Below are 27,293 nucleotides of genomic sequence, written 5' to 3' on the forward strand. Positions count from 1 at the left end.
CCTCCAGCTGCACCCCACTGCAATTCAGGCAAATCTGGAATCAAATCCAGATACTGCCTGAGGAAATGAATATTGCCAGGATGGATTTAATATATTTATTTATCTTTTTTTTTCTACTCCTTTTTTTTTTTCTCCCTGGACTTCTCAGTCCTCCTCCCATTATTGATATTGTTTTCTGAATTCCCTATCCCTGAAAGAAAATGAATTGGAATTGATCTTGGTTTCACCTCTGTTAAAATCACCAAGAAAATCCTGTTTCTCCACTCCCACATCTCACGTACTCAGTGACCTGGTAAAGTGCCGCCTCCTCTACCTTTTTATTTCCCATGTTCTGTATGTGCTTGATCCCAGGAGGAAGCATTTGTGACTTGCAGAAAGAAAAAGCTGCCAATGGATGTTCAGTCTCTGCAAAGCACTGCTAGAGATGGATCCAAAATACTGACCCTGATCTGAATGTCCCCGAAGTCTGAGTGTTTTTATGTTGACAGTTTTTCTCCCTACTAAGAATCCCGAGCAAAGCTGACCCATACAAAGAGTGTAGTTTTATATTTAAGAAAAGCAAGTTGAACTCAGCAAATTGAGTTTGCTTTTCTGGAAGGCTTTTTAAAATTGTCTGTCCAAGTAAGGAAAAACCATAAGGCTTGAAGGAACAGCAGAGACTTCTCCTGCAGGCCATGGGATGTTTATATCTGTTTTGCTTGCCTGCTACCCCACCAATTTATGTGGCATGAGGTTGAATGCTCTAATGAGGAATATAAGAAGGTTTTAAATTATTTCTACTAGAAAAATGGTGCATTTTAGTAAGTTTTCCTAGTCAGGAAACAATTTTCCTTTCAATAGCTTTTGGTCCCTGAGACTAACTTTCTTCTTGCAGTTCACCTCAAACATGTTTGTTAGTTAAAAACAAATAGTCCTTTTCCTGGGACAAGCTGAATGTCCTGTGGAGATTATGGAGGATATTCAGTACCAGGCAAGGTCAGATCCCAAACTTCTGCCTACAAAAGAAGATACCAGTGGTGGAGGTAGCATGAGGCTCTGCAAGCAGCGACCTTGTAGAGCCGCTGCTCCCTGTGGCTGTGATGAGCTGTGATGCTGAACCCACTATCCAACTTACTGATAGCAACTGGAAGCCAGCAAGTATTACGCTCAGAAACTGGAGGAGGGAATGAACAAGTGATATTGGCCAACAAAAGCTATAAACCAGATGATTACGGAACAAGACAACTTGGCTCAGAGATGCTTACTGTTTTCTCCACTTATTCTCACCTTCTGAAGTGGATTATTGTACTCACTAAATGCCCTAGTATTTCCCTCCTTCCCTTTCTTTGCATGACTCACAGCATTGTCATAAATCACATTATGCCTGTATGATTTTTTTAAAAAAGAGAAAAACTTCACAAGAAGGGAAAACAATCATAATTCTATAATGTTATCATATATCACAGAAAACTGTGTACATTTTTTCCCCATACAGGACATACTTCAAATAAAATAATTTTAACACCAATAATGCTAATGTTCCTTCTTCCCGACAGAAGTAAAATGTTTTTTTCACCCCAGTTTGGTACATAAATATAAGAAAATAGTCTTTGAATATTTACATCCAGTTGTTTCAAACGTTGTTTTTAGACATATTTAATTCTCATTTTCTCTCCAGCCACGGGCATTCTTTCCAAATTTATATACTAATCTCCGACCATCCACACGCTCCAGGATTTCTCTTTTATAATAATATCTGTTAGAAGAAGCATATAGAGATTTAAGGTTAAATTCCTGTAGAATCCTAAAAAGACAATATCAACTCAGGAATCCCACACCCATTTTAAAAACCTTTATTTTCTATTGTTATAAATAATACCTAAGATAATTCTAATTGAAAGAGAGTCAAGAAACTAAAAAATACGTTGTGAACATCACCTCAGCTCACTTGCCCATTTTGCCTCTCTACAGTCAAGCATCTTCTTTGGTGGGTTTTGCGGGCCTACTAAGCAGAAATGGAGGAGGAAAAGGAACCCAAAATGTAATGCAGTACTCTCAAAATCAGTGCGATAGACTTAGTTATCAAATAAAGTAATTGGAGCTGCTTACAATTCATTTTGGAAAATTAACTTGGTTCTCAGCTCTCTGTGGGGCAGTGACTCTTTATTTGCCCCAGGTTTCTATGGCATCTTCTTGGCTCACCTCATGGCCCGGCTGAGTTTCTCATAGGTCATGCTGCTGTTGTTTTTCTTCTTTCCCCAGAGCTGAGCCACAGCTTCAGATTTTAAAAATCTGAAGACACCTTCTGACCGGTCTTCCCACTTGATTAACCCTGGGTTTTTCTCGGGATTGAGAAGAATATCTCGAATAAATTCCCAGAGATGGGTTCCTCGAGGGTCTGAAAGAGGAAGAGAACAGGAGGAAAGAGTTTAAGGAGATTTCTGGGATAGGCTCAATCTTTTTCTGTCATTTTGTTTTGGAGCATCACCCACCAAAACACAGACTGTTTTGTACAGGTAGCTCTCAGCTCTGGCACCACAGGACCCATGCTTCTGAGATAGATAGGCAATAACGCTGACCACCCTTACTGGATAGTCAAATTCTTAAAGGTAAAAGAGATATATATATAAAAGATTGACTGAGACTAACTCCAAAACTTATTCCAAAAAAAGGATGCAATGAGTTAATGAAAAGTTAAAAAAAAAAGAGAGAGAAGGAATGATATCCTTGTTCCAGTCTGCAAGAACTTGAAATACAAGGATAATGTGAGAATCATCAGAAGTCAGACTGTGTTACAGTTCTCAAAAGAAATTAAAAGCAAATAAGAAAAAATCAGGCATACAAATGAAAGAAGAACTGGTAAAATAAAAAGGAAGTAGGCTGAGATAAAGTAACTTAGATGTGGCAAAACATCAAAATGATTAATTTGCCTCTGTTTTTGATATGAAACATGTTGAAGACGAGGACAAAAGCAGGTTATTGTTCAAGAACATAAATGAATATAAAAAGACAAAACCAGATCTCAAAGTTCAGGACACAGGCCTCCCATTTAAGCACAACTCCATCCCACAGTTACTGTGGAGAGAGCACCAGAACACCCAGGTGCAAGAGCGTAAGCTGAAAAAAAATCTACCAAGAGGTGATAGTTTATGAATGAAGAATAGCAAACACAGTGATGAAGTGGGACAGCAAAATAGAAGTCCTTTGGTCTGATTTCACAACAGGGTTTAGAATAAATTTTGAAGGAAAAAAAATAGGCAAAGATATAAAGGTAAACAGTAACTGGTCTACAATACTACATGAACATATTAAAGGCAGATTGCAGTTAACTGATCCAATATTTTTCTTTGATATAATAATTACTTTCTAGAACCAAAAATAGTGTGCTCTCCATACCTTAATAAAATACTTGATGGATCACTACGCAGAGCAGTAGTGATGAAACTGGAAATGTAGAGGATTAACCAGGCACTGTAGAGTGATCTTTTCTATATGCCAAGCCTGTGATGGAGTTTTTCTCAGATCTATCTTTTGTCCAGTCCTATCTAATCCTTACATTAACAACCTTGTTGTTACCTTAACAATCATGTAGGTAGCTAGGTAGGTAGAACGGCAGCTAGATCAGTAGGTAGGTTGGTAGCTAGGTAGGCAGAGCGGTAGGTAGGTCGGTAGGTAGCAAGGAAGGAAGGGAAGAAGGAAGGAAGCAAAAAAATAAGTGTGCAGATGACAAGTCTGAACAAGCCAAGCCAGCACTGGCAATGTGAGAGGATAGGCAGAGAAGTCTGGAAGACACAGGTAATCTTAAGGACAGGACAAAATTGAATACTATCAAGTATAGCAAACAAACAATTTAAAGGATTTCTATTTTAAATTGAGAATGATACAGGTGACAAAAGACACAAGCAGGAGATTTTCAGTATAAAAGTTACAGTGAGGTGCATTAATGGAAGTGTACCTGGAAATCACAATTATGGAAGCCTTTTGCCAGATTCAGGCTGAATCAGAACCGTGAGAGACAGCAGAAAAGGATGGTGAGGAACATCAGAGAAAGAGCAGAAGCAGGGAGCAGGTGGCGATGCTGGTGGCCTGGGGAGGTCTGCAGGAGCCGGTGAGCAGGGACTGCAGGCAGCCGCTGCGGGTGCCAGCCCTGTGCCCGCCGACGGCTCTGCACGCATTGCCTGGGCACGAAACTTCCCTGCTTAATCCCGGGGGCTCCCCTGCTATTCCCGTACTGCAAGTAACCAGTCTGTCTCAGCGCCTGGCAGGGCTCTGGTTCTCTTTGCCTGTAACTTCTCCATGGTGAAAACATACATAACTGTACTGGGTCAAAAATTGTGAAAGCAATAGTTCCAGAAACAGTCAGGTCCTTGGAGCATTCAATCACCATAACTCCGTCTAAACAGTTGTGTTTCTCAAATGAACTCAGAATGCCTCCTTTACCCTCCCAAAGGGGATTTACACTTAATGCGTTTCCAATCAAATAACCATTATAACCATGGATGCAGACTTACTGTGCTTCTTGGTGTGGGCCTTTGGGGTATGCTCTTGTGTTTTTTTCACTTCTGAGGAATCTGAAGAGAAAGAAAATGAGGCCTATTTGTAAATTTGATTAAAGGTTTTCCATTGACTAGCAGGTTGAAAGAAATAAAACCACAAGAAAGAAGGAATTTCTCTTTTAAGCATAATCATTTTTCAGAAGATAATCTAAGACAGGAGGAAGGGGGAGAGTTTTGTTTTCTGCACTATATGTTAATCAGCACACTTCACAAAGACACCATTGATGAATAAAGAATGAATGTAGAGGTAAACATTTAGCTTTTGAAATCAAAATTAAATTAACAAATACCTCACCCCCATAGTGCGTGTGTGAGAGAGAAAAATAAGAGGACCGCGTCTTTAAAAGGCATCCTGACCTGTTCCATTATGTCTTAAGTCTTTGCAGAAGCATGTATGTTTGGGGGCTTATTTGTTTCTGCAGAGATGATCTAATGTGAAATGCATGTGCCAATGCACAGAACACCTACCTGACTAAAACAGAATGATCTGGCAAAGCGCTCTGCTTTGGGGGTAGGGTACGGAGATAGGACTGCGCTAGTAGGAGGTTTTTGGCAGTGGGGTGTGCAGAGCTTGTTGCTGGCTCCGAGCCACAGAAACATGCCATTTCTCATCAATGCACCTTCTTCACCTGTACCAGCCTCGAGAGGGCTCGGCTGCTGGCACGAGCACTTGTGCAAAAACCAAGTTCCGCCTGTTCGTCCCTGTCACCCACCTTGCAGTCTGCACATTTCGTGTTCTCATCTGAGAACAAGCATAATCTGGCTCTGCTATTGCCATTAATTAATTATGTTCATTCCATCACTCTATTGGGCTGGTTCTGAGAAGTAGCCCCTCCTGCGTTTGCTTTTCAGTGTGTTTAGTGCCTGAATTGCATAAAGCTCAGCTTAAGGTCCCACGCACGTTTTCCCAGCTTCTATGAATGCACAATTATCATACTTTTTATGGAAACAGGGCATTTGCATGTGCAAATGACTCACAGGAAATGTTCATTTGCATAAAAACTTGTTGGATTTGCACAAGAAACTGCAATGACTGCATGTGAAAAGGTAGATGCAAAGCTATTCACACACTCGCTTTATTCATACATAACTGGATACATAAACTGAGCAGGTCAGAGAGAATGAATCTAACCCCACTATCCTGAGCCTGACATAATTACTGTCCTTGACCCCTAAGCTGCAAATGTGCTCTGAGTCATTTTGCCTTCCCACTCTCGAAGAGCAGGAACCATCCTGAACCTCACTCAGCTTGGGGGAAAAAAGTAAAATGAGGCGTATTTCATTGTCTTTCCTCAGATTATGATTCCCGTGATGTTATTAAAAGTCTCTGGGAACTTCTCCTAGCGAGGACAGCAGGAGTGGGTCCTTTATTTGCCCTCTTATTTAAATCCCCCTCATTTTAAAAACCCACAGTCTGCTTGCATACACTTGCTATGCGCCGTTTATTTGGAGATTTATTCTTGGAAATTCTAGGTTGCCTTCTAACTAGCCAGTGATTTATTCTTGACTTCAGCTGTGTAAATAGCCTCCCATTCTGTCTCAGTTCTTACATGGAGACCAGCTTCAAACATGCCACATTAGGAGGCCGGGGCCTGACAAATGAAAAGAGTTACGATGCCGTTTCAACAAAGCTGTCTTGCAAAACTGGTGACAAAAGGTTGCAGAGTATTTGCATATGATTCAGGAATGAGCCATTTCTTTACGGGATATACAAATTTAGTTTTCACAGGAGGCTGTGCCCTTGGCGTGCCACCCTCGCTCTAGGCTTAACAAGTCAGTGGGTAAACACACGCAGCCAGGAGCTTGACAGGTCCCTGGTCCCGTCAGCGAGCGCTGAAACCCTCGCAGCCATTTTATGAGGGTGGGTGGAGGCAGCAGGGAAAGCAAACAGGGTGCTTTTTTCCTTAATGTTTTGGTGGTTTTCTTTCTCTGGTTAGGTTTGCTATTGTTTTATTTTATTTTATTTTTATTGCTATTATTTATTGCTGGGTTCATCGGTTGAAGCCGGGCATCGCCCGCGGAGCGCCCCGGTGCATGTCACCCTAACCACACTTTCACCTGGCCCTACATCAGACAGGCTGCTCTCTTCGGCAGCTCTGCACAGGTGACACGCCAGGCATTGGCCTCCCTGGGACGGTCACGGAGCCCCGCCAGGGAGAGAGGCTCCTGTGGGAGGTAAGGGATGGAGGGGTACCCCGGTTTCCCCCTGAGGCTCCTCCGCACCCATCCTGGGAAGCCCTGGGCCTGGCCGCCCGCGCAGGAACAACCGTCGCTCCTATAAAATGCAGCCCTGTCTGAAGAGCTCGTTTGCCTGTGTTCAGCCACGCCACTGAAAAGCCTATGGCAGGCTTGGAACATCTTGTCCCTGTCACTAACATCTTCCCTTTGACTCAGGCACTTTAAAGATATGTGAAGGATGCAGAGCGTTTGATCTTCTGTGTCTTGACAGAGAGAAGGGAGAAGCGCGTCTTTAAAGCAAGCTACAGTAATAACGATAGCTAAAAGAGTTGTCAAAATCAGTACTGCATGGTTTAGAATGACTGGAGGCTCAGATTCAGTCCTGCAACAGAAGACCATGGAGACTATTACATGTCGGTAGCTCTGGGACAAGTGACAAACAATTAGCAAAATAATTACAAGCTCCTTACCAGGCGGCTGGTGGCTAGGTGCGGTCATGGAGATCTGAGCGCGACAGAATGTTTTACTGTCCAATAACTCTGGGAATTAAAAGGAAGACACTTTAAATAATATCCTTTGACAACAATAAAAACAGTTCAGAAATGCATAAAGTACTGTGAGGTTAGTTACCTACTGTGCTACCATAGCCACTGTCATACAGATAATTCTCGTCTTTCCAGGACACCATTAACGACGGATCTGAAGGCAAAGGACCAAAGGGAACATCAGTTCATAACCAGCATATTTTTTCCACAGATGTGAACAGTGAGCGCCAAAATGCAACGGAAATAAGAAAGGTGCAAAACAGAGCTGAGAAGGAGAACAACATGGGAGACTGTTTCCTTTCATTCCAATTATGGATGGGGTTTTTATGGATGGGGTTTTGCATACTCAGGTAAACGTACTTAGACAAAGCCTTGACTTTTTAAAATAATGTAGTAGGCTCTTCCCTCTCCTGGCAAGTATATCATTTATGCCGGTGCTTGTAGGAGTTTTGCTATGCCAGATCAACTCTTCTCCTACCCAATCCAGTCCTGAAATCGCGGTCCCTGGTGATTACGACAGTGCTTTGGTGCCATGGAAATTAAAGTGTTCTCAAATATCTAGCAGAACAAGAGAATGCCTATAAAGAGCATTTACTTTTATAATGGTAGAACTCGAAAGTCCCCTCTGAAACAGGGCCTCATGCGTAAACAGAGAGCGAGACATCAAAGCCTAACCGGAGATGTCAGGCCATTTTATTTCAGGCATGTCAAGTCCTCATCCTTCACATACAGGCCATCTTTATGATTAAAGAGACAGACTTTTTAGTGACTTTTTGGTCAGTACCAGCAGTACCTTGATGAGGAGCTGCAAAAACCTCTCATTTTTGTATAAATATATTCAAAAAACACCAAATATGAGTTATAGCTAAATCATCATGTTTGGCTGAGTTACCGCACATGACACAGGTATTTAGCAGGCCTGCTAAGCAATAGCTGCATGTTTGGGCACCCAGAACTTGTGCTCCTACAGCAGCACACACCCTCCTGCTTGTTTGGACACCTGATTTGCCAAGTGTTGTCTTTGAAAACAGGCCTTGCCCAGCAGGAACGTAAGGAGACTGTTTTCCAGGGCCAATGTCAAGCAACCTCGGCAGCCTACCAGGACGAGGCAGGTTCCCTCTCCGAGCCCCTCGGCCCATCTCTAAGCCCTCGCAGGGCATCTCTCTGGGCAGCAGCACAGCCCTGCCAGCCTGTCGTTCCCTGTCCCAAAACAGATGTTGACTATGGCCAACTGTCAAGCGGGTGGCTGGGACGGGGCTGCGGAGAGCAGCGCTTGGCTGCCGCTAGGAACAGGCAAAGAGCTGCCCTGGCTGGAGAAGCTGCATGGACTGGCCAGACACCTGTGCCTGGACACCACATGCTACAGAGAGGTACTCGTTCTGCCAAGAGATATCAAAACGTGGCTCATGAGCACACCTACACACATAGAAGCTGAGGCGACAGGGATAGAGAGTGTGAAGATGCAGGCAGAGGTGCTCCTGGAGAGCGACCTAGAAAACAGCCATGCTTAAAGCAGAGGACTTGACTGGAATCCCGAGAGGAAAAGGATTTAGCTAAGGGCACAACGGGAAAAGGACTGTCACAGGAAAAATGCAGATTTCATCAAAACAAAATGCAATCTGAATTTCAGTTTCAGGTGAAGTATAGAGAGAAACATAACATTTTGTTGTTTCCATTCAAAATTGTCTTTGCGTGGAAATTTCCTCATATTTCAAAGCACTAGCAACTATGAAAGAAAAATATTTTTCTTCCTGTTATTTTGCAGAGAATGATGTGCAAAAAGATTGTTTTGAGTTGGAGTCAGATGAATGAAGCACAGAATCAAGTCATCTGCACAGCTGCACTCACTGACCGCTGCAAGCTATACTAACTCTGCAGGTAAACATCTGCAGAAGTCACCTACGATATCCCAGTTGTCTCCCAGCTCAAGCGATCACATGCAAAATAAAATACTACCTGAAACATCTAAAATTCAGTAGATGTTGACTAATATTTGTGTCATTTGTTTTATTCAGTACAATATACTTCCCATGGTAATTAATGCTACTTTGATCTCTCTCTGGCAAAGGGCAATTTCCACTTATGGTCACCGTCAGAAGTCAAGTCACTCAACCATTGCTCACCTGTTTGTTCTGTCTTCACAATGACATTATGAGATTGGTACATGTCACTTCCGCACTGACCTGCAAGAAAGCATATGGCAGATAGGATGTGTATCCAACGGCACAGAAGAAAAAACAAAGACATTAACGCCAAACAGGGAGTGCTACAGTTGGCTGGTTCTGGAAGATGACACACACACCCTTTCCCTTGGTCCTTCAGACTCCTGCCTTATACCAGATACAAGCAATAGAACAACATAGCTAATAGAGTGTGAGCATATAGCAAAAATAGTGGATGAGACGTGCCAGGAAGGCTTCTGGAGAACACAAATGACTTCTGAAGAACGCAAAATTCGGGCTGCTGTACGTGCGCCTCTGTCCCTGCATCGGCTGGACTCTATTTACCGTTCCATTTTAGGTGCTGAAGGTTGCTGTAGAGCAGCTGCCCTGCCGTGCCCGCTGCCTGCGTGAACTCCTGCAGACTCATGCTGCACAGGTGCTCCCCGTTGATGTCAAACTCCTGGAAAGGTATGCAGTTGGCATCCAGCTGGTTGGTGTCGAGGAGATGCTGCAGCCACTCCCAGACCTGAAACTTGGTCCAGTACTGTGGATGGATTTCGTGCCACTGTGTTCCATAGAAACTGCTGGACACTGGAAGGGAAAATGTTGAGTGTTTACAGCCTCTGACAGCACCATCAGATTTGTGTGTAGTTGAAATGCATCCCCTGAACAACGATAGATCTCTATTCTTGTCTCAGTCCTTAACACAAGTTCACTAGCTACTGCTGCAGCAGATTTTTTTCCCTCAGTTTTCAGACTAAAAAGCAGCAATTCTGACCTTTTCCCTTTCTTATCAGTGTGCTAAATGAGTAGGAATGAATTTACTAATGCTGGCAAAATACACCAAAATTCTTTGCTGGAAGATACCTTGCAGAAGTACTCTTGTAAAGGTATGCTGATGCTTTAATAGGAAAAGAGCTCCAGTGCTTCAGATAATGCTGAAAAATCTTGCAAACCCCCTAATATACAGCAGAAATTTTGTTTGAATAAGTACAAATAAAGAAAGACTGAACTATAGGATTCGGCTAAAGTATATTAAAAACAAAGACATTCTCGTATTGTTCCAAAGTAAAAATCTACTAGCGTTGTCCTCAGTTTCATGCATTCTAACAAATGCACATTATCTCCCTAGTTAGTTAAGGTAACTTCTGAATGCAATTGTAAAATTTGTTTTGATTTTTGCCTGATTTTCTTCTCAGGTTGCCTGAATCTTTTCTTGGCCAGTCTTCCAAACAGCCCTCAGTGATATATCACTGCATGACAATAATTCAAATGTACGAATGAAAGAACTTGAGTATATGGAAAGAAACTGTACCCGGCACTAGAACAGCATTAGGGATAAGAGCAGCGGCAGGGTGTCTTGGCTGGCCTCGCGGGAGGGCCGGCAAAAGGAGGCCAGCGGGGCTCATGCCTTGAGCAGAAGGACAGCAGAGAGCACCAGGCGGATAGTGCTTGGAAGGGCAGGAAGGACTAGAACGATCTCATCATGAGGGACGGACAGACAGACCGCACAGGTGGGCATTTACAGGGAGACGAGAAGCTGCCATGGTCTCATTCTGTGGTAGCCACACGTGTCCTCTCTGCACATGTTCTCTCCAGGGCACTGATCCGCTCCCTTGCAGCCCCTTCCCAAAAAGGAGCCCCCCCACTGCTGGGCTCGCTCACTGCGGAGCGGATGTTGCTAGAAGACCATGAGCACCAGGTTCAACATGTTTTAAGAACGTACTCCGCTCTGCTAGACCTCAGGTCTGTGGCTGAGATACTGTGCACATTGCCGTTTTGAGGGCAAACACTAAAAAGCCCCACTTTCACCTAGCCCCACTTTCTCTGGCCACTGAGGTACATGTCAGCCACTTAGGCCAGTGGCATGGTTGTTCCTCACACTGCTGCTGAAGGGTTTGGGGAACGAGGGCAGATAAGTAAAACCACAGTATGTCGGAGAATAAAGGCATGATGGAGAGAGACATGAAGCATTCCCTGGAAAAGAGCTTGAGAAGCATTCCCATCCTTTTAGGAAGGCAGAGGCTTTTCGGATGCCAGCAGAAGACTTCTGATGTAAACGCAGGGCCTTTAGTGAGAAGAAAGAACAGACAGATAAAACGAAGCAAAGGAGTCAATAACAGCAGATGCCAGCCCAAGTTTTCAGGGCCCTATAGCTCTAAAATGCAAGTGAATCCGAGGAATTGCATACTGGGATTCCTGCAGATAAACTCTGATTTCCCTTGGTGAAATTCTGTATGAATTGAAACTCAAACACAATTTTCTTCATGAATTAATAAGCGACAAGACAGCAAATTTATTAAGTGATGATTATGTATTGCTTTGTATTCAGAAATTACAAATAAAAAAGAATGGAAACTGTCCCTGTAAGTTTAGCTATAGAACAGTGTGGATTAAAGGGCAGCTACAATGTGTGTTTTGGTGCTCAGATTTTAAGATCTAATAATTCAAAAATATTATTTTGAGTGATTAAAAGATTTTAAAATATTCCATATTTTTACATCTGTATCTATAGTTTTATATGTAGAAATAACCTATGTATTACAAGCATGTTATTATATACTTGTGTGTGTGTGTGTGTAAAAACATAATTACGATACATATCTCAATATAACAAGACAGCAAGACAGATTTCACACTGTGCCACACCTTGTAAATTATTTTAAATTATTTTAAGTGCAAAAGTCATCATTATCTGGTAGCCCTTGGAAGGCAAAAGCAGCACTGGAGAAACGGTTCTGAATGTAAGAAAAAAAGCTCACCAGTCTCACGGCATTTAGTACCCTAATGCCCTAATGCCTAATTACATAGCTATCTAGTGATTTGAGCTGAAAAAGCAAACACAGCAAAGGAGTAGAAAGACTCCCTCCCTACAAAGCCGGAAGGGAGATTAACATTGAAATAAGTTGTCAAATCCGAGAGGGCACAAGGGGTAAATGTAAGAGGGAGAATTCTGAGCTGAGGAGAGGGCACTTCTGGCACTGTCGTCGCTACTGAATCCACTTTAAGTAACGAAACAAGCCATAAAATGGCCTTTTTCAGAAACTTGCTGTCAGAGGGTTAGCTTTTACAAATAAAAGAGAAGCAGAAATTTTCCTTCTAGAAGTGAAACCCCAGTGAATCAGGCTAGAAGGAGTAACACTGAGAAGTATTACTGGGGCATATTCAAAGACGTAGTGTCCGTCCCCGCCTCAGCCCGCCAAGAAGAGCAGAGCTCGGAGGCTGCTGCATTCCTCCTACCATTGCATGTGGAGTATCCTTCTGTCCAGGAAGGCTGCTGGTGGAGTAGGTTGCTGCTGGAATTGATACTCATTCTGCCGGCTCCTTCCAAAATCATGATCTGCAAGCGAATCGGACAGCGTGCTTAGTGAGCCGTGCCTCGTCCAAAAGGTAAATGGTAAAAAAAAAAAAAAAAAAAAGAAACACGAAGGTGAAGTGAGCAAGCCAATTCCATTTGTAGAAGATACAATTGAAATCATGAACATGTTGCCACAACCCCTTTTCAGCTGCCACAAAATCTCCTTATGATAAACATTACCATGTTTGATTTGCATATGCAAGAAGCAAGTTTCTACAGCTGCCCATCCATAAATGAATAATCCGTAATCAGAAACGAAGCCTAATGAAAAGACAAGGCTCCTGACTGAGCAATACAGGAAGCCTGCCAAGGTTTGTGAAGCGAAATACAAAGTAGATCGACAATTTTTTTTTTTCATTTAAAGTGAAATTTCAAAAGTTTTTTTAAAAAATTGGTTTGAATTTTTTTTTTTTCTTGAAGAGAGAGATAGCACTTTTGAATAACTGCCAAGTTACTAAACTACACAGCTGACAAGAAGTCCTGTTCTGAAACCTCTTCACACGGAAGGACACACTTCATAATGTTACCGCGAGGTCGTGTTACAGGGATATCTTGCCAGCTCACTAGATCCTTATCCGAGCCATGTCAGTAGTGTCCCTAGCATGTTCTTACTGGTTAGTGTCACAGATTATGTGTTTCAGACCACGGAAAATTCAGAAGGTCAAGTTAAAATATCTTGTAAGCAAGATAGCCATTGCCATAAGAACCACTATTTCTAAATAACACCTCTGCCAAAATAGCATTCTCTGATTTTAAGTGACACAAAGTTTCCCTTCAATTTGCATTAGCACTATGAATAAAACTCTTTTTTTTTTGTTTTTGGTATTGCACATAACACATGTATTTGTCCCATTACATTTATCCCATATACAAATATTATCTTCCAGTGGTTTAAAGCAGAAAAGTTTAAAAACGAGTATTGTAAACATATGGCATAGATGTTCTTGAACAGTTTGGAAAACTATTTTTATAAATCCTATAAAGGCTTCAGGATGTTGTTCTTACATAAATATATAGAGAACTATAAACTTGTTTAAAAAGAAAAATCTGATCTGAAAGCCACAACGCGTATAAAAATGAACCTTCAGACAGTAGGAGGGCACATGAATCCAACTGGACTTCACTTTGCAATTAAAAAGAGTCTAGAATATAAAATGGACCGATGAAAAGTAAATTGCTGGTATTGGCCTCCTGTCCATTGAAGCCAATCAGAAAGCAGCTGCCAAGAGCTTCCTGCTTAGAAACACCCCCAGCCTTGGTTTGAAAGACCTGAGCTGGCATTTTCCTCCATCATTTTTCAGTCCAATAAGTCTTTTTTAAAACTTACAAGCTGGCACAATTTGAAGGAAAATGTATGCATATATATATGTGTGTGTATATATATATTTCTGATAATTAGGAAGTATGTTATGGGGAATAGCCCATTACAATATGACCCAACTTAGGACCTTTTTTTTTTTTTTTTCTGTAGCTATACAGAATAGCAAAATCAAAGCGTGTATGTTTTGGTATTTGCTTTCCACTCTTAATTCCAACAATCTGCGGGGCCATCAGTGTGGAAAATTTCCCAGAGTACGTGTGCGGGGGTATAAAATGTTAACAACAAGGAGAAAATACATAGCATACCACTCTGGCCAAACAAAAATGACTGTCGTTTTAGTTAGTAAATTTATGCAGACTGCACAAGAAGGCAAATTTTGGCCCCATGTTAAAGCCAAATGACTTGATTTTGTGAAGGAGAAAGTGTCAGGAAGCCTTTCACTTTACTACACTGATTTTAAAGACATTCATCATATAACATGAGTATTATTCATTTTATATACTTGATGCAGGAGAACTTTTAACCAGTAACTGGCTATGTAAGATGTGGTGCACATCTGATAGTAGATACAGACACCATTGAGAAGGCACAGGCTGACACACATATCACATTACTTATATTACTATCTCATTCTTAATTAAGACATCATTTATGATCATAAAATTTGAATGAGTCAAGTGCTAATGATAAAAACCTTATTACAGTATCAAATAGAGGTGAAGTAGAATGGTACATCTGCAAAATTATAAAACTTAATGATTAGCAAATCATTCTTAAGAGCAGTTTGTTAAATTCACTTTGATTGTTTTTTTCAGTATGTAATTAATATTGAATTTCAAGTTGTTTACTTGAAGTCACATTGGCAAAAAAAAAGGGATTTGAGAGTTACAGATACTGTGGTAGGTCACTTTGCACAAATAAAAATGTAGCTGGGAAAATACATGCTTATGAATTGAACTTTTAATTTTTTGTTTAAGCCCCTCCTGTGTATCTTTGCCTTGAGCATTCAATTTAGCTAAACTCTTTATTCTTTTTTTCCTAGTGAGCCAGCTGAATTTCAAAACCAAAGTTGTATGACACTTTGGTCCTGCAACTGGAGTCATAGATAGTTAGGGACACCAAATGATGGATCTTCTATATTTTCTCCAATCCAGCAGTAACTAGAAGCAGTGCTTGTTAGAGGCCTGAGCAGAAGCATTTACTAGATTGCAGTTGTTCCCTTAAAATCTTCTTCCTCTTTCATGGTCTAGCAGACAATTACTCTCACAGTATTCCTACACACTAACTGTATTTTCAGATGCTGTATATGAAGCTTGCTTTACAAATTAATTGACCAATACATCCTGTATTTGAAAGTTACGTGTTACCTTTTCTCTTGTAAGCTATTTAAATTACCTCAAATAAAATAAGCTAATTAGCTCCCCATATCACCTCTGGGAACAATGTGCATGGGAGAAACAACTTGAAATATAACAAAAAATACACTAACATGATTGGAGTCAGCTTTAACCCAAACTTTTGCAAATTTCTAGGTATTATTCAAGGTACTGATTTTGACTCACTTATAGTTAATAAAGCATTATTATAACAGCCATACAAATGGAAAAGCCTGGAAACTGTCAGGTCACTTCCGTCATCTTAATGTAAGGGTATTCCTTAGTTGGAAATCACTTCATCCCCAACCTCAACAAACTTCAAGACCCACTAGCCTAGCTTTGATGACTTTGCTTGGAAGTCTGCATCATCATGCTCAAGAATGTTTCCTCTATGAAAACTAAACCACGATTTTCTTTATTTCACCCTATAAAAGCCTTTCTTTGATACAAGTTCATGACAGATTTATGCTTATAGTAGTCTCATCCCATACTTGGAAAGATTTTGAGTCAGGATATTGGTAGGGGCGTGCTCTTCATTAGTTTAGGGCCAAATCCTCAAATCTCACTTGTGCACAGACAAATCTAGTTAAAGGGTGTGAAGCCTCAAGGGGAAGGACACATAATACGTTCAGTTTTCTTTTAATCATATGCCATGTATCAAAGCAAACGGTGGAACTAATGAAGCCTGGTTTCCTATGAATCTGTATCTTGTGGTTGGGTTCTCTAATGTCTAGTAAGATGTGAGCGCTGATTGAAGTTTTTCCCACGGTTGGGGCATTCATAATGTCTCGTTGTCTCAAAGGAGTGAGCTCAAGCTTCGCTCTTTCTTTCAGACAGCGTATTAATAGATTTTCCTCCATTACCTGGCAGCCTATTTTCATTAATCCTGTAAGAACTTCATATCTTTGAGACTTCTATCCCATATCAAATTTAATTAAAATGGGTGATAAGACTCCAAGATTATTACAGTCCAAATGCAAAAGCAAGCACAGAGACAGAATAACCACAGAAGCCTCATTTCCGCAGGAAACTATGTTAAAAGGGGATTCTAGCGGAGCTGAGATTTTGGAAAACAAAACAAAGATCCTGAGATCTGTCTCTTTGCTGAATATTATAAATGGAAGTATTATGAAATATCAGAAATACATATTCACGTATGAATTTATATGCGCACAGAAGTACACACATTTACTTTTGTGTGCACATTGCAGTTATCTTTCTCTGTACACACCTTTCAAGTCTTCTCCTCTAAAGACTAGTCACTTCCATAGTATAATCTTGTAACAGCACGTAGGACCATTACATAGTTCATAAAAAGAGGGAAATATAACTTTACTTAATCAGTGAAGACAAATGACGTTGTGTGATGTTCAACAACACTCTTTTCATAGAAAGTCCTACTGGAAGGGATGAGTGCATTTAAGAAAAAAAGGTCTTTTGCCTACATGCAGTATATCAGATGGAACTCAAAGACCAGACCCTGAAAGACTCTTAGCAAAAGCTCGCACTGCAGACAGGAATTTTAACCAAGTCACAGCCCTACAGCTTGGGAGGTAGCAGGAACTCTCTTGCTCAGTTGTTCCTTTCTTTCCTGACCACCTGACTGCTCCAAGCAAACACCAGTAACAGAAAGAGCAAGGAGGTATGGCCTGACCGTGGAGCAAATCCAGCATTGCAGAAAAACATATTTACAAATCCTTGAACCTTGAACAGTGTCTAGTGCATGCTATGCAAATTACTTTATTGCACTACTGCTCTGGAAATAAATTGCCCTGATCTCCATTTCCACATTCAACCCAAGGAAACATCCAGATAAATTTCTCCTTTTCTTTGAAACAGAATCTTTCATGAACAGCTCATATTCAATGACAAAAAAATGCTGAACACTGCGTGAAAGTTGAGAGAGCAGCACTGAGAACACAAGTAAATTTTTGCAGCCAGCAAGCAGAGCGGTTGTTCCTCCATTGGTTGGTTTGCTTGCTCATGTTGCAAGACTGAACTGAATTAAGGGTCCTGTTAATTACAAAGAGGAGGGGGTGTGGAGCCCATGGGCAAGCAGGCATAAAGCCTTCTAGTTCATAGAGCTCCGTATCCTATGCAAAAGACAAAAAAGAGATGTCTAAGGCAAAACTGACTGAAACTATTAAACTATGACTCCACCCGTAAGCTATGCAAAGTGTAAGAGTGACTTCTAGCTGAGACAAGCTCTGTGCAGCAACTCCTGTTGAGTCCAAAAGGGTGGATCTCTTTTGGCGCATTTACTTATGGGATCCTTCCCCATTTTTCCCCTTTTACCATCATGGCTGAACTTCAAATGTAGATTTCACCTGGGCCTATTTTCTTTGAAGTATGTTATGTACACAGTGAAGACACAAACCCTGCTTTTCAGGGCTTGGAGTTAATGGAACAAGTATCTGCAGAGTATGTTAAATATTTTAGATCATAACTGCACTTTGGAGTACAGTCAAGCACTTAAACAGCAATCTAAAGTAAATGATATTGGCTAATAACTGCAGATGCAGAAAAACAGAATCTGGATTTCAATCTTTTGCTAAAAAGTTCAGAAGACAACCAAATGACACAGGTTTTTGGGATGTCAGGAACAAAGGACGTGCACAACAAAGCAGGTGGACCTGCTTTACACATGCAGTAGCTTTAGAAACAGAAATCCATTGTACTTGTAATGTATATCATCAATTAGCTGCTTTGCATTTAAACCGCCTATTTTACATCTCCAGTGGTAGTAAAAGCAGGTACAAAGTGAATATATGAATGCTTAGAGCCTCTCTGCATGTTACCATAAGCTTTTGGTCTTCTCCTTTTTTGTCTTGTTTAATGTGCATTATATCCAGTGCTCCGGGGCTTTATTCTGAGTGGCTCTGCCTCCACATACAGTTACAGTTGACCCTCAGATTGCTCTATGGTCTCTGTCAGTTGACTGCCTATTTTTCAAAGGTCTCAGTGCGACCTCTGATGCCTGTGCCCATCTCCCAGCTAAGATGTTGACCCTGGCACAGCTCGCCTGGGTACGTCACCATTTCTGCAGAGTGTTAGGATCATTTTGCGCCATGCAGATCCACATGCAGCCATTCAGACCTTCTCTGTTTCCATACCTTTGTTTTATTTGCGAGAAGTAGAGACAATTCCCAAAAGAAACAACTCATCTATAGGCTGACCTCCAGTCGGACTCTGCTTCAAACAAAACACTCAGCTGTGAATCTCTTTGGCATGAGTAGTAGTATGCCATTTGGATGACAACCTATGAAGCTTGGCCTGGCTGGTGATAAACTCAAAGCTCACCATTAATAGCACTATGGATATACCTTCTAAAACCTTGTTTTTAAACACTTCAAAAGTTTTACTGAAAGGCAATATGAAAAAGCATTTTTTGTTGTTTCAGTTACTCACTGTTTGAGTCGTTGCATTTTTAGCCCATCACATTTACCCTTAGTCTAGAATAATAAATGTATTCGCTAAAACCCATTCTGAGTGTAAAGTTCAAGGAATCATTTAATAATTATTATTTTTTCCAAATTTCTTTGTATGCAGGATTCTGGTTTTGGGCTTTTGGGACAGTCTTTTCCTTTCTGCACCTCTCTGAAAGGCCCATTCCTATACTTCTGTGTTTTTGTTGAATACAGCTGCAGTTCATACGCATAAAACCACTTTTGCATGTGCAAAGCTGGCTCTTGGTGAGAGCTTCACCTTTCAAGCTTTGAGACCTTCATCATTTACTGTTGTGGGCTCTTGGAAAGGAAAAGTTGGTATTGTTCTTTTGTTTTCTTTGAACCTTGTATATTACATGTACATATGAAGGTAAACTGAAAGACCAGAAAAGGAAGATGAATAGAAAAGGAGAAGTTAGCATATTTACCTATGTTGCAGATAGGATCATGCTAAACAAAATCAAATAAAGCTTGATTGGAATCCTTTATTACTAAAGATCTGATTTTCATGATGCACTACAAGGCAACTTTTGTAAGAGATATGCGGTGGTTGTTTTAACATGTTCATATGGATGCTTCAAAATCTTGCATATATATTTTAACTAAAGAGAAGCTTGAGTAGAAAAGTTAGGATCTAGATCTGTATCTCAGCTACTCTCCGCTCCAGGGTTTGGGTTTGGTTCTTATCTCTGCTTTACCGATGTAATTTAAAGACAAAACCATAGTTCGGTTTCCTTTTTGAGAGAGAACAAAGTTCACTTCATGAATGCGAGAAAAAAATATATGTGATCATATGCAAAGTCTCACAGGTTATTTTTTCTCTCCCCTTTTTTTCATAATCCACAATCTTCATATGAACTGGCTTCAGTATTCAAGGCATTAGTTAGTATAACAAAAGTAAAAGAATTTCAACAGATTGTTTGTTTGTTTGTTTGTTTTTCTAAATCAGAAGCAAACAGAAAGCCAAGGCTAGCAGAGATTCCTCAAGGCATAGATGTATGTGCCTGACACTGCTAACTGCCAGAAGTTGGCACTCTGCAAGTTTTACTCGCACAGTTATGTTACCTTAGCAAGGGAAACAGTGAACCAAAGCCTGCCACTTAACAAGGATCCTGTGTTTGGGAGTTTGGGATCCATGCTTCCTTGTCACATCACAGGCTAGATGTGCCTCTTCTTGCCATGCCACTAGTTTTTGAATAAGGGAAAAAAAAAAAAAAAGAATATCATCATTCATTTTGTTTTCAGAAAGGTCATTCTCCTCTTGCAGGAGATCTCTGCACAGATGTCTCTGTACATGGAATTGCTAAGCAATGCAGCAGCTAAGAAAAAAAAATGAGTCAAAAAATGGTTTTATTTCTTTTGATGAATGTCTGTGCCATTTTGGCATTAATTCTATTCTTAGAATGTTTTGAATAAGCAAAGATCTTTGTCAAAATCTAGCAAAAAAAAAAAATGTCTTTTACTTTTTTTTAATTCTTCGGAGCTGGCTGCTGCAAAACATGACTTTGACCGGTGCATGGCACTCCCTTCGTTATAGTCTGCATCACCTCAGCGAGTTCATGATAATTTGGGTCAGCCATTTTTCCTGAATATTTAGAAGTCATTTGCCGCAGATTCATCAGTCTAGCCTCAGGGATACAGAGTCTTGGAAAACACAATAATGGGAAAAACTGCCTTTGCTCTTTATTCTTCTTTCAGCACTTAATACCACACCTCATAGAACAACTCCACACCTTCTTTCAAGTCCTTCCTATCTCTCTGGTACATCCTTCCTCTATCCAGGAGCCAGCTCATCTCCCTAATCCCCTTTTACTAAACACCTTCCTTTTGCTTACAATACACTAAACATACAAATGGCCAAAAAGCACTCTAGATGCCCCTGCCGAGCTCTGTGTCTATAATTAGGCAGAACCTCATCAGCTAACAAAGTACTACCATCATGTTCTAACACCTTCTCCTTCTTCCCTTGGCTCCCGTTCCCCAACCACTTCCCTCCACCTTCCGCGACAGCCTGCCTATGCATTGCACTAAAGAGCGAGTCTCTGTTGAGGAAATTTCTTTCTTTCCTGTTAACAGAGCTTGGGTGACAGTTTGGTTATTAGAGATTAATGACGATGATAATAACAGTAAGAGTAGTGTTAGCATTAGCTTTGCTGTTTGGCTCTCACTTGGTGCTGAAGTGTTTCTGAAATCCAGAGATATGGAGTCTTACATATGCTGCTTTCTTCCATGAGGAAATTCATCTGAACCACTACCACCAGCAATACTTCTCTCTTACCATAGGATTAGCCTAAGGTAAAGATTAGCCTATGAAATAATAATAACTATCTATTTCCAAACTAAAAAGATTTTTAATTATTTTCCTTCAGAAAAAAACTTTGCTTTAAAAGTGCCATTTTTATAAAGAACATCTGCTTGAAAACTGTAGATTTCTTATTTTGGGCTGGTTTCCAAATGAGAGCTAGATGTAAAAATGGAGATGGAGAACACCTAAAATGAAAGTGTCTTGGGGATTACAGTGAGCTGTCTCCCGCATGTGGGAAGGAGGAAGAATGCAGAGATTTGCCTGGTGCGGAGAGCAGCCCCAGCAGCCGAGTTCACAGGGCCGTGGGCGCAGGTGAGCTGAGCGTGGCAGAGCTTTCACTTCCCTGTCCTGCCCAGGCCGTGCTTGGGACGTTTGATGAGCACAGCCAAAGGAGTGTTCTGCATCGCGGCCCTTCCAATTCAGTTTCTCTCAAGCTGCTACGAGGCTACAGCCATGAATTTCTCCTTACTTGACATATCTCCTTACTAGGCGAGTGTTGACATTCCTGGTGGTGTGCTTCAGTCCATATAGACTCCCTTGCGGTCCTCTCTGGGGTACCAAGGACCCCATGTCCAAGGGCAGCCCTTTACATGTAAAAGTCTCCCCAAAGCAGGGATTATCACTGAAATGGTTGAGAGGTCCTCACTGACCCTGTTTCAGAAACCTGTTGTCAGTCACATCGTTACCTTGCCCGCCATTCAGATTGTGTGTTTGTGTGTCCTTAGTAAACACAATCATTCAGAGCCCAGCTGTACTCGGGCGGTTTCTCCACACCGAATTTGTTGTGCAAAGGGGAGGAGTTGGCAAGACCACCGCCTGGTGTCCCTCGTGCTGGTACCTCACCTCCCGAGGTAAGAGTGGAGGCACTCACCCTGTTGTTACTCTCACAGGAGCCCCACAGCTCTTGGAGCCATCAGGCCATGGGTCAGGACCTGGAGCACTCAAGCTTATTTATGCCCCCTGCCTTCTGTAAAAGCAGTCCTAAAGCAGGAGAATGAAGCTTCCTGATGGCCAGCTGCTTTCCAGCAGGCTGGCAGGACAAAGTGGTGAGAAGCAGTGTCTCCCCGCTGCTGTGAACCCCAGACAGCGCTTCCCGCTCTGTCCTGCTGGGTCAGAGGAGCAACATTTCTGTGGCGCCTTTCCTCCGTGGCTGGCACAGCATGCGCTGCCCATCCCGTTTCCATTGATTTCTCCAGTGGTTGCATTAAACAATACAATGGAGCATTTATGTGTCAGTGTTGGTAGCAGGTTGTTAAGTAAAACCCACCGTAAATAAAGCCGTTAATTCAGTTGCTGGCATGACTCTCTTATCTTCTCAATACCTCCCAGAGGGTATTAGCCTTACCCTTTCGTTTGAGTTGGCAGCAGAGTTATTTTTTTGCACCTGCTGCTCTACTCCGATAACAACACGGGTCAGCTTTGATTTGTTGGAATATAAACAAAAGAGCAAAGCCAGGCATCTGCCTCAACAGCCTGGGCCGGTTTGACGATAGAGCTTTTCCCATTGGGTTTTGTACAAACGTACTCTTTCGATTCTTACGTGAACTCTCTCCCGCTTCACAAGTAGTCCTTTGCTACAGGTTTTAGGAGGAGAGCTCCTCCACACTGTACTTTTCCATCAACTGAAGCGTCAACAGGGCAAACTAACATGCAAGAATTTCCAAGTCTGAAGACAGCAGAGGCATAGCATGAAATACATAAGGAAAAAAAAAGGGAGTATTTGCTTTCCCCTTACACACACACACACACACTTCACCTCATAAGTTGCTATTTATCAAGAAATAAATATGGTCCACAAGAAAAAGGTACTGAGCTGAGAAGTGGGCTACTTTCAAGCTGTTCTGAAAATGAAGCCTCCAGGGCTCATCTACTGTAAAAACATCTATGGTGACGGGAGATCTCGCAAAGTGACCACCTTAGAGCAGAGCAGGAAGAGAGCCCACACAGACAGTAAAGGCAGTAAGTAGCGTAAAACATAGAAACAAAGAAAGGCCCTAGCATGGCATCCTTATTACAAATAGGAAAATTGAGACATCAAGCTGAAATTATTTGCTTAAGTCTTATGTCATATAACAAGTCAATGGACAAGTTAGTCCAACTCATATCTTCCAGTTCAAGCTCCATTGCATCACATTTCTCTAGCAAAGATTACCACATGCAGATGAATTAAGATGATCATGGGGTTTTTGAGAGCAAATAAAAGGTATTGCATAAGAGAAAGAATTTTCTATGAAAAAAACAAAAAAGAGAGATTTGCTCAAAACAAGATTCATCAAGGCTATTATATGCCTAGCAGAAATCTGAATGTTCACTTAGCCAAACAATTAAATCTACGCTTGAACCATTAAATCAAGAGAGAGCTGCCCTTGACCTACACGTGATCCTGAAAATAAACTAGAAATTCCTGGGTAATGTTGTCTGAAATTCAAAATTTCTGTTTTGTGGAAGTGTTGCAATTTCAATAGTGGTTTTTTTTTGTTTGTCTGTTTATTTGTTTGAAATCACAATGCAAAAAAGGAATTTCAAAAAGCAAGTTCCCTGGCAACAAGGGAGGAAGGATCCCCATCCCCATGAACTGACATCTAAAAACCTATATTCGAGTTGTCCGAGTAACAAAAGTACGACTCAATTATGCAAAATTGTTTACAGAAGACATTAGATATCAAACACCAAGCTACAACATTCCTGCAAATGGACAGCAGTGTCCCCACGGAGCGGTTGCACAGGAAACTATAACCTTCACAATCAGGACTGCTGCCCACATGATCTCTGGGAAACCCTCTGGAAACCTTCACCACCAAAATCCTAAAAACAGCCTATGCAGTCCGCATTTCATTATGTCGCACAGTACTCAAGACATGAAGTTTGTGATCCTATCTCTTCTCTTCTTGTAGTCTCCAATGTTCATTCTCTTTCTCTTTCTTCTCTCTTTCTCTTTTTTTTTTTCCCCCCTAACCCACTCTCTCCCGTTATTTCTAACCCACTCTCTCTTCTGTTTAATCAAACTAGCTGACCTGGCTAAGCAAGCTTCTTCTCAACCTCATCATAAGACAGATAAAACCAACATCTTCAGTGATCTCTTTACAATACAAAAGCACCTAGTCTTATAGCAAGCATGAAGTTTATGTGCTGGTGTCTAGGACGGAGGTTGGAGAAATCAGAAAGAGGGAAAAACAAAGCCCTGTTCCTATCTCTGAGGTTTTTTGCTCCACTATGCGGGTATATATCTCATTTAGTCCTCAAGGGAACTGGAACAGATTCTGCCAACAAAACCAACAAAAATATTTCCGGGATATTTCAAACAACTTTTTTTCTTCAAAAGGAGATTTATTACCTTCTGAGAATTACTAACTTTAATATTGTTCTGAGTAAGAGCGAGATAGGAGAGAGTCATTAAAAAAAAGCCATTTTCAACTGCTGGGATGTTTTTTTCTTCCTTTCTTTTTATCGTTAGTGATTAAATCTCCTATGACTGAAGACGTGCCATAGCACAAGGCAAGCTGATACCCTGGTTCTGAATGCCCCAAAGCCTCTTAGCTTTTACCACCGTTGCGACCATGATCACATTAACCCCTTTGGCTCCCGGCATCCCGTCGTTGCACGGACACCACCACGGCAGAGCCGCGGGGCTGCCGCGCACGGAGGCGCCGAGGGACGGAAACGCCGGGCATGCCAGCTCTGAGGCCGTGCACAGAGCCCTGCGAGAAAGCCAGGCACGGCTTGGGGCAAAACCTGCCGTCATGGAAGTCACAGCCAGCCAGGGACAGGGCTCTGGGCACTAGTCCGGCCGGGAGCATCCGACACCACCACCCGTTTCTACCTACCAACAAGACACGCTGCGACATGACGAGCTCCGCATTTTAAATGATTACATGGAAGAGTTATTCAGATAATGAGATGAATTTGGAGGAATACAGGGCAACTATTGGAATTCCTGTTTAAAAAGCAAAACACAAAAGCCCATGCAGGAGATGAGGGATGTGCATGTGCTTGTACATTTGTGTACTGTGTGTATGTGAATGTGTGCGTATCGGGAGTGGCTGCAGTCAGACTAAGAGAGATTTACTGAATTGACTACAATTTGACTATCATCCAAAAACATTTAATCATTTGAGATTTTAAAGGAGGAAGAAAAATTTCTACCTGTTCCTACAAAGTATTGCAGTTCTATCAAAAAAGTCTTGGGAAGAGTAGGGATATCAATGCATTGCTATTCGAAAGAAAAGGTAAATCCATCTCATTTTATCCATCCTGCCCTTGATAATTCTGTAATGATATCTTGTCGCCTACTAATCTATTCTTTTACATCTTTTTTGGTCTTCCTCTGTTGAGGCAGGTGCCTAGGAGTACTACAAGTGAGGCCTGTTTTATGTGAGCAGTGTGGTAGGATGGCCCCAGTGCAGAAGAGACGAAGACAGCGCCTTTGTGTGTGTCAGAATTTGGCTCCCTGGTAAAGCCCCTTCTGAGCCATGCCAACCTCTGAGACAACGCTTAACCAAACATGCTTTGAAAGCGCATCATCAAGATGCAAGCTTCTAAGCTATTGGGTAATAATAATTATATGCTTCAGTAAAAATCATTAAGAAAGTTTGGGGGTAATCATTATATTGTGCACTTAGTCTGGTTCCCGACTGTAACATCTTGGGCAGCTTTATGTGAGTTTGTTAATTATACGGCGATATAAATTAGCTGCCTGCTGGATGAAAGAGTGGTTTTAAAAAACAGAAACTATTTTTTCTGATGACACCAGTAATTTCGGCAATAGAAAATATTTTTATACATAGCTGCTGAATCTTTACAGACTCTTAGGGACTCGAGAAGCTTTTCTTACTACATTGGATTCTGTAGTGAACAAATTTCTCAATCGTGGTTATGCCTACATCCTTCCTCCATAATAAAGGCTTTTTTATTTTATTTTACGTATTTGCAAAAGTAGAATGACTTTCTTTTCACCACTGCAAAGTAATCTTTTATTGCCCAGACTTACTGGTCTATAGCCAGTAATTACCTAGTTTTGGACAGACTTTTTTTTCTGCTAGCCCTTACACTCCTTCCTGCTAAACACATTTCACAGTATCAGCAGAGCAATAAGTAATGATAACCATGTGCAATGTCAGCTTTGGCAAAGGGAGTCTTTGTGGGATCCTCCTCACAGAGGGACGCACCAAAGACCAAATGTCAGTAGATTGCTCCACTGGCTACATGACGCTATGTTTACTCATTCTTGCCCATCTGAGGACCTGTGACCAAGAATGTCCCAAACATTTTAGGCATTCTGTGAGGGATTTAGCTCAAGCCCCATCCTCAATTCAAAGCAGCTTGCATACTAAGAAAGACACCTGCTGACTGCAGCAGAAACCGAATTAGTCCGTAACCTTCCCCACGCCAGCTGTGTAAGTAAACCCTTCTGTGCTCACCCTTTCTATCAGCAATATTACTGAACAATATTTTTTCCTCGCCAAGTTTGCCACGTACCCCTTCTTGATCATTTAGTGAAATAGATCCTCGTTCACCAGGGACCAAGATGGATGCAAGGTGCAGAATGTGGAGGACAGGGACAGGGAGAAAGCATAGCAGGTATTAGTGGCCAAGAAGAGTCCTTGAGCACTAGGCTAGTTGAGCAGCTGAAGCTGGTGGGCTTTACTGAAGACACTGCCAGACTTCCACAGTGCTAACAACGCACTTACCCTTAGGAAGAAAACTCCATGTGTTTGAAAGTTCAGCAGTAGCTGAGCTCTGAGAACAGACGAAGATTTTACTTCACAAAACAGCAAAAGCCTTGCAACCTACAAAAATAGTTAGCATTTCTGTTCTTTTCCCCATGTACTGAGAAGCCTTTGTGTTTGATTATGCCACATCCTAACATTGTGTGTCATTAGTGAAGACAACTGACAATTAGGTTAGTGACCTTTTTCTTTTTATGTGCTGCTCACCACAGGATCACCTAATCTTCAGCAGGAAAACCTACTTCACGGCAGTAGGAAGGCTGATGAGAAAGGGAGCACTGCAAGAACTCTCAGAAAATCCTACAAAAGGGCATAAGAATAAGAAGGGATCATTCATTTAT

The 27,293-nt window shown here is 41.5% G+C and overlaps 2 protein-coding genes across 2 annotated transcripts in view; both read right to left on the reverse strand.

The window, feature by feature from the left end:
• CAT (catalase) overlaps positions 1–27,293 on the reverse strand; it is a 139,521-nt gene that overhangs the window by 31,780 nt on the left and 80,448 nt on the right. The window lies entirely within an intron of this gene.
• On the reverse strand, positions 1,521–12,785 carry EHF (ETS homologous factor). The gene is made up of 8 exons (XM_010225615.2): positions 12,661–12,785; positions 9,766–10,011; positions 9,382–9,441; positions 7,344–7,412; positions 7,184–7,252; positions 4,491–4,550; positions 2,182–2,377; positions 1,521–1,735 (listed from the first exon to the last, which is right to left on the reverse strand). The coding sequence occupies exons 1-8, from the start codon at positions 12,755–12,757 to the stop codon at positions 1,636–1,638; spliced, it is 897 nt and encodes a 298-aa protein (XP_010223917.1). The 5' UTR covers positions 12,758–12,785; the 3' UTR covers positions 1,521–1,635.

This window comes from Tinamus guttatus, unplaced genomic scaffold (assembly GCF_059628265.1).
Source record: "Tinamus guttatus ecotype Peru unplaced genomic scaffold, ASM5962826v1 Tinamus_guttatus_pri_ptg000240l, whole genome shotgun sequence".
Classification (NCBI taxonomy): Eukaryota; Metazoa; Chordata; class Aves; order Tinamiformes; family Tinamidae; genus Tinamus; species Tinamus guttatus.

Coding starts and splice junctions, on each gene's coding strand:
- EHF (XM_010225615.2), bottom strand. CDS start 12,757: ATGATTTTGGAAGGAGCCGGCAGAATGAGTATCAATTCCAGCAGCAAC. Junction 7,253..7,343: donor TGGCTATGGTAGCACAGTAG/GTAACTAACCTC, acceptor TTTAATTCCCAG/AGTTATTGGACAGTAAAACA. Junction 2,378..4,490: donor GGCCCACACCAAGAAGCACA/GTAAGTCTGCAT, acceptor TTCCTCTTTCAG/ACCCTCGAGGAACCCATCTC.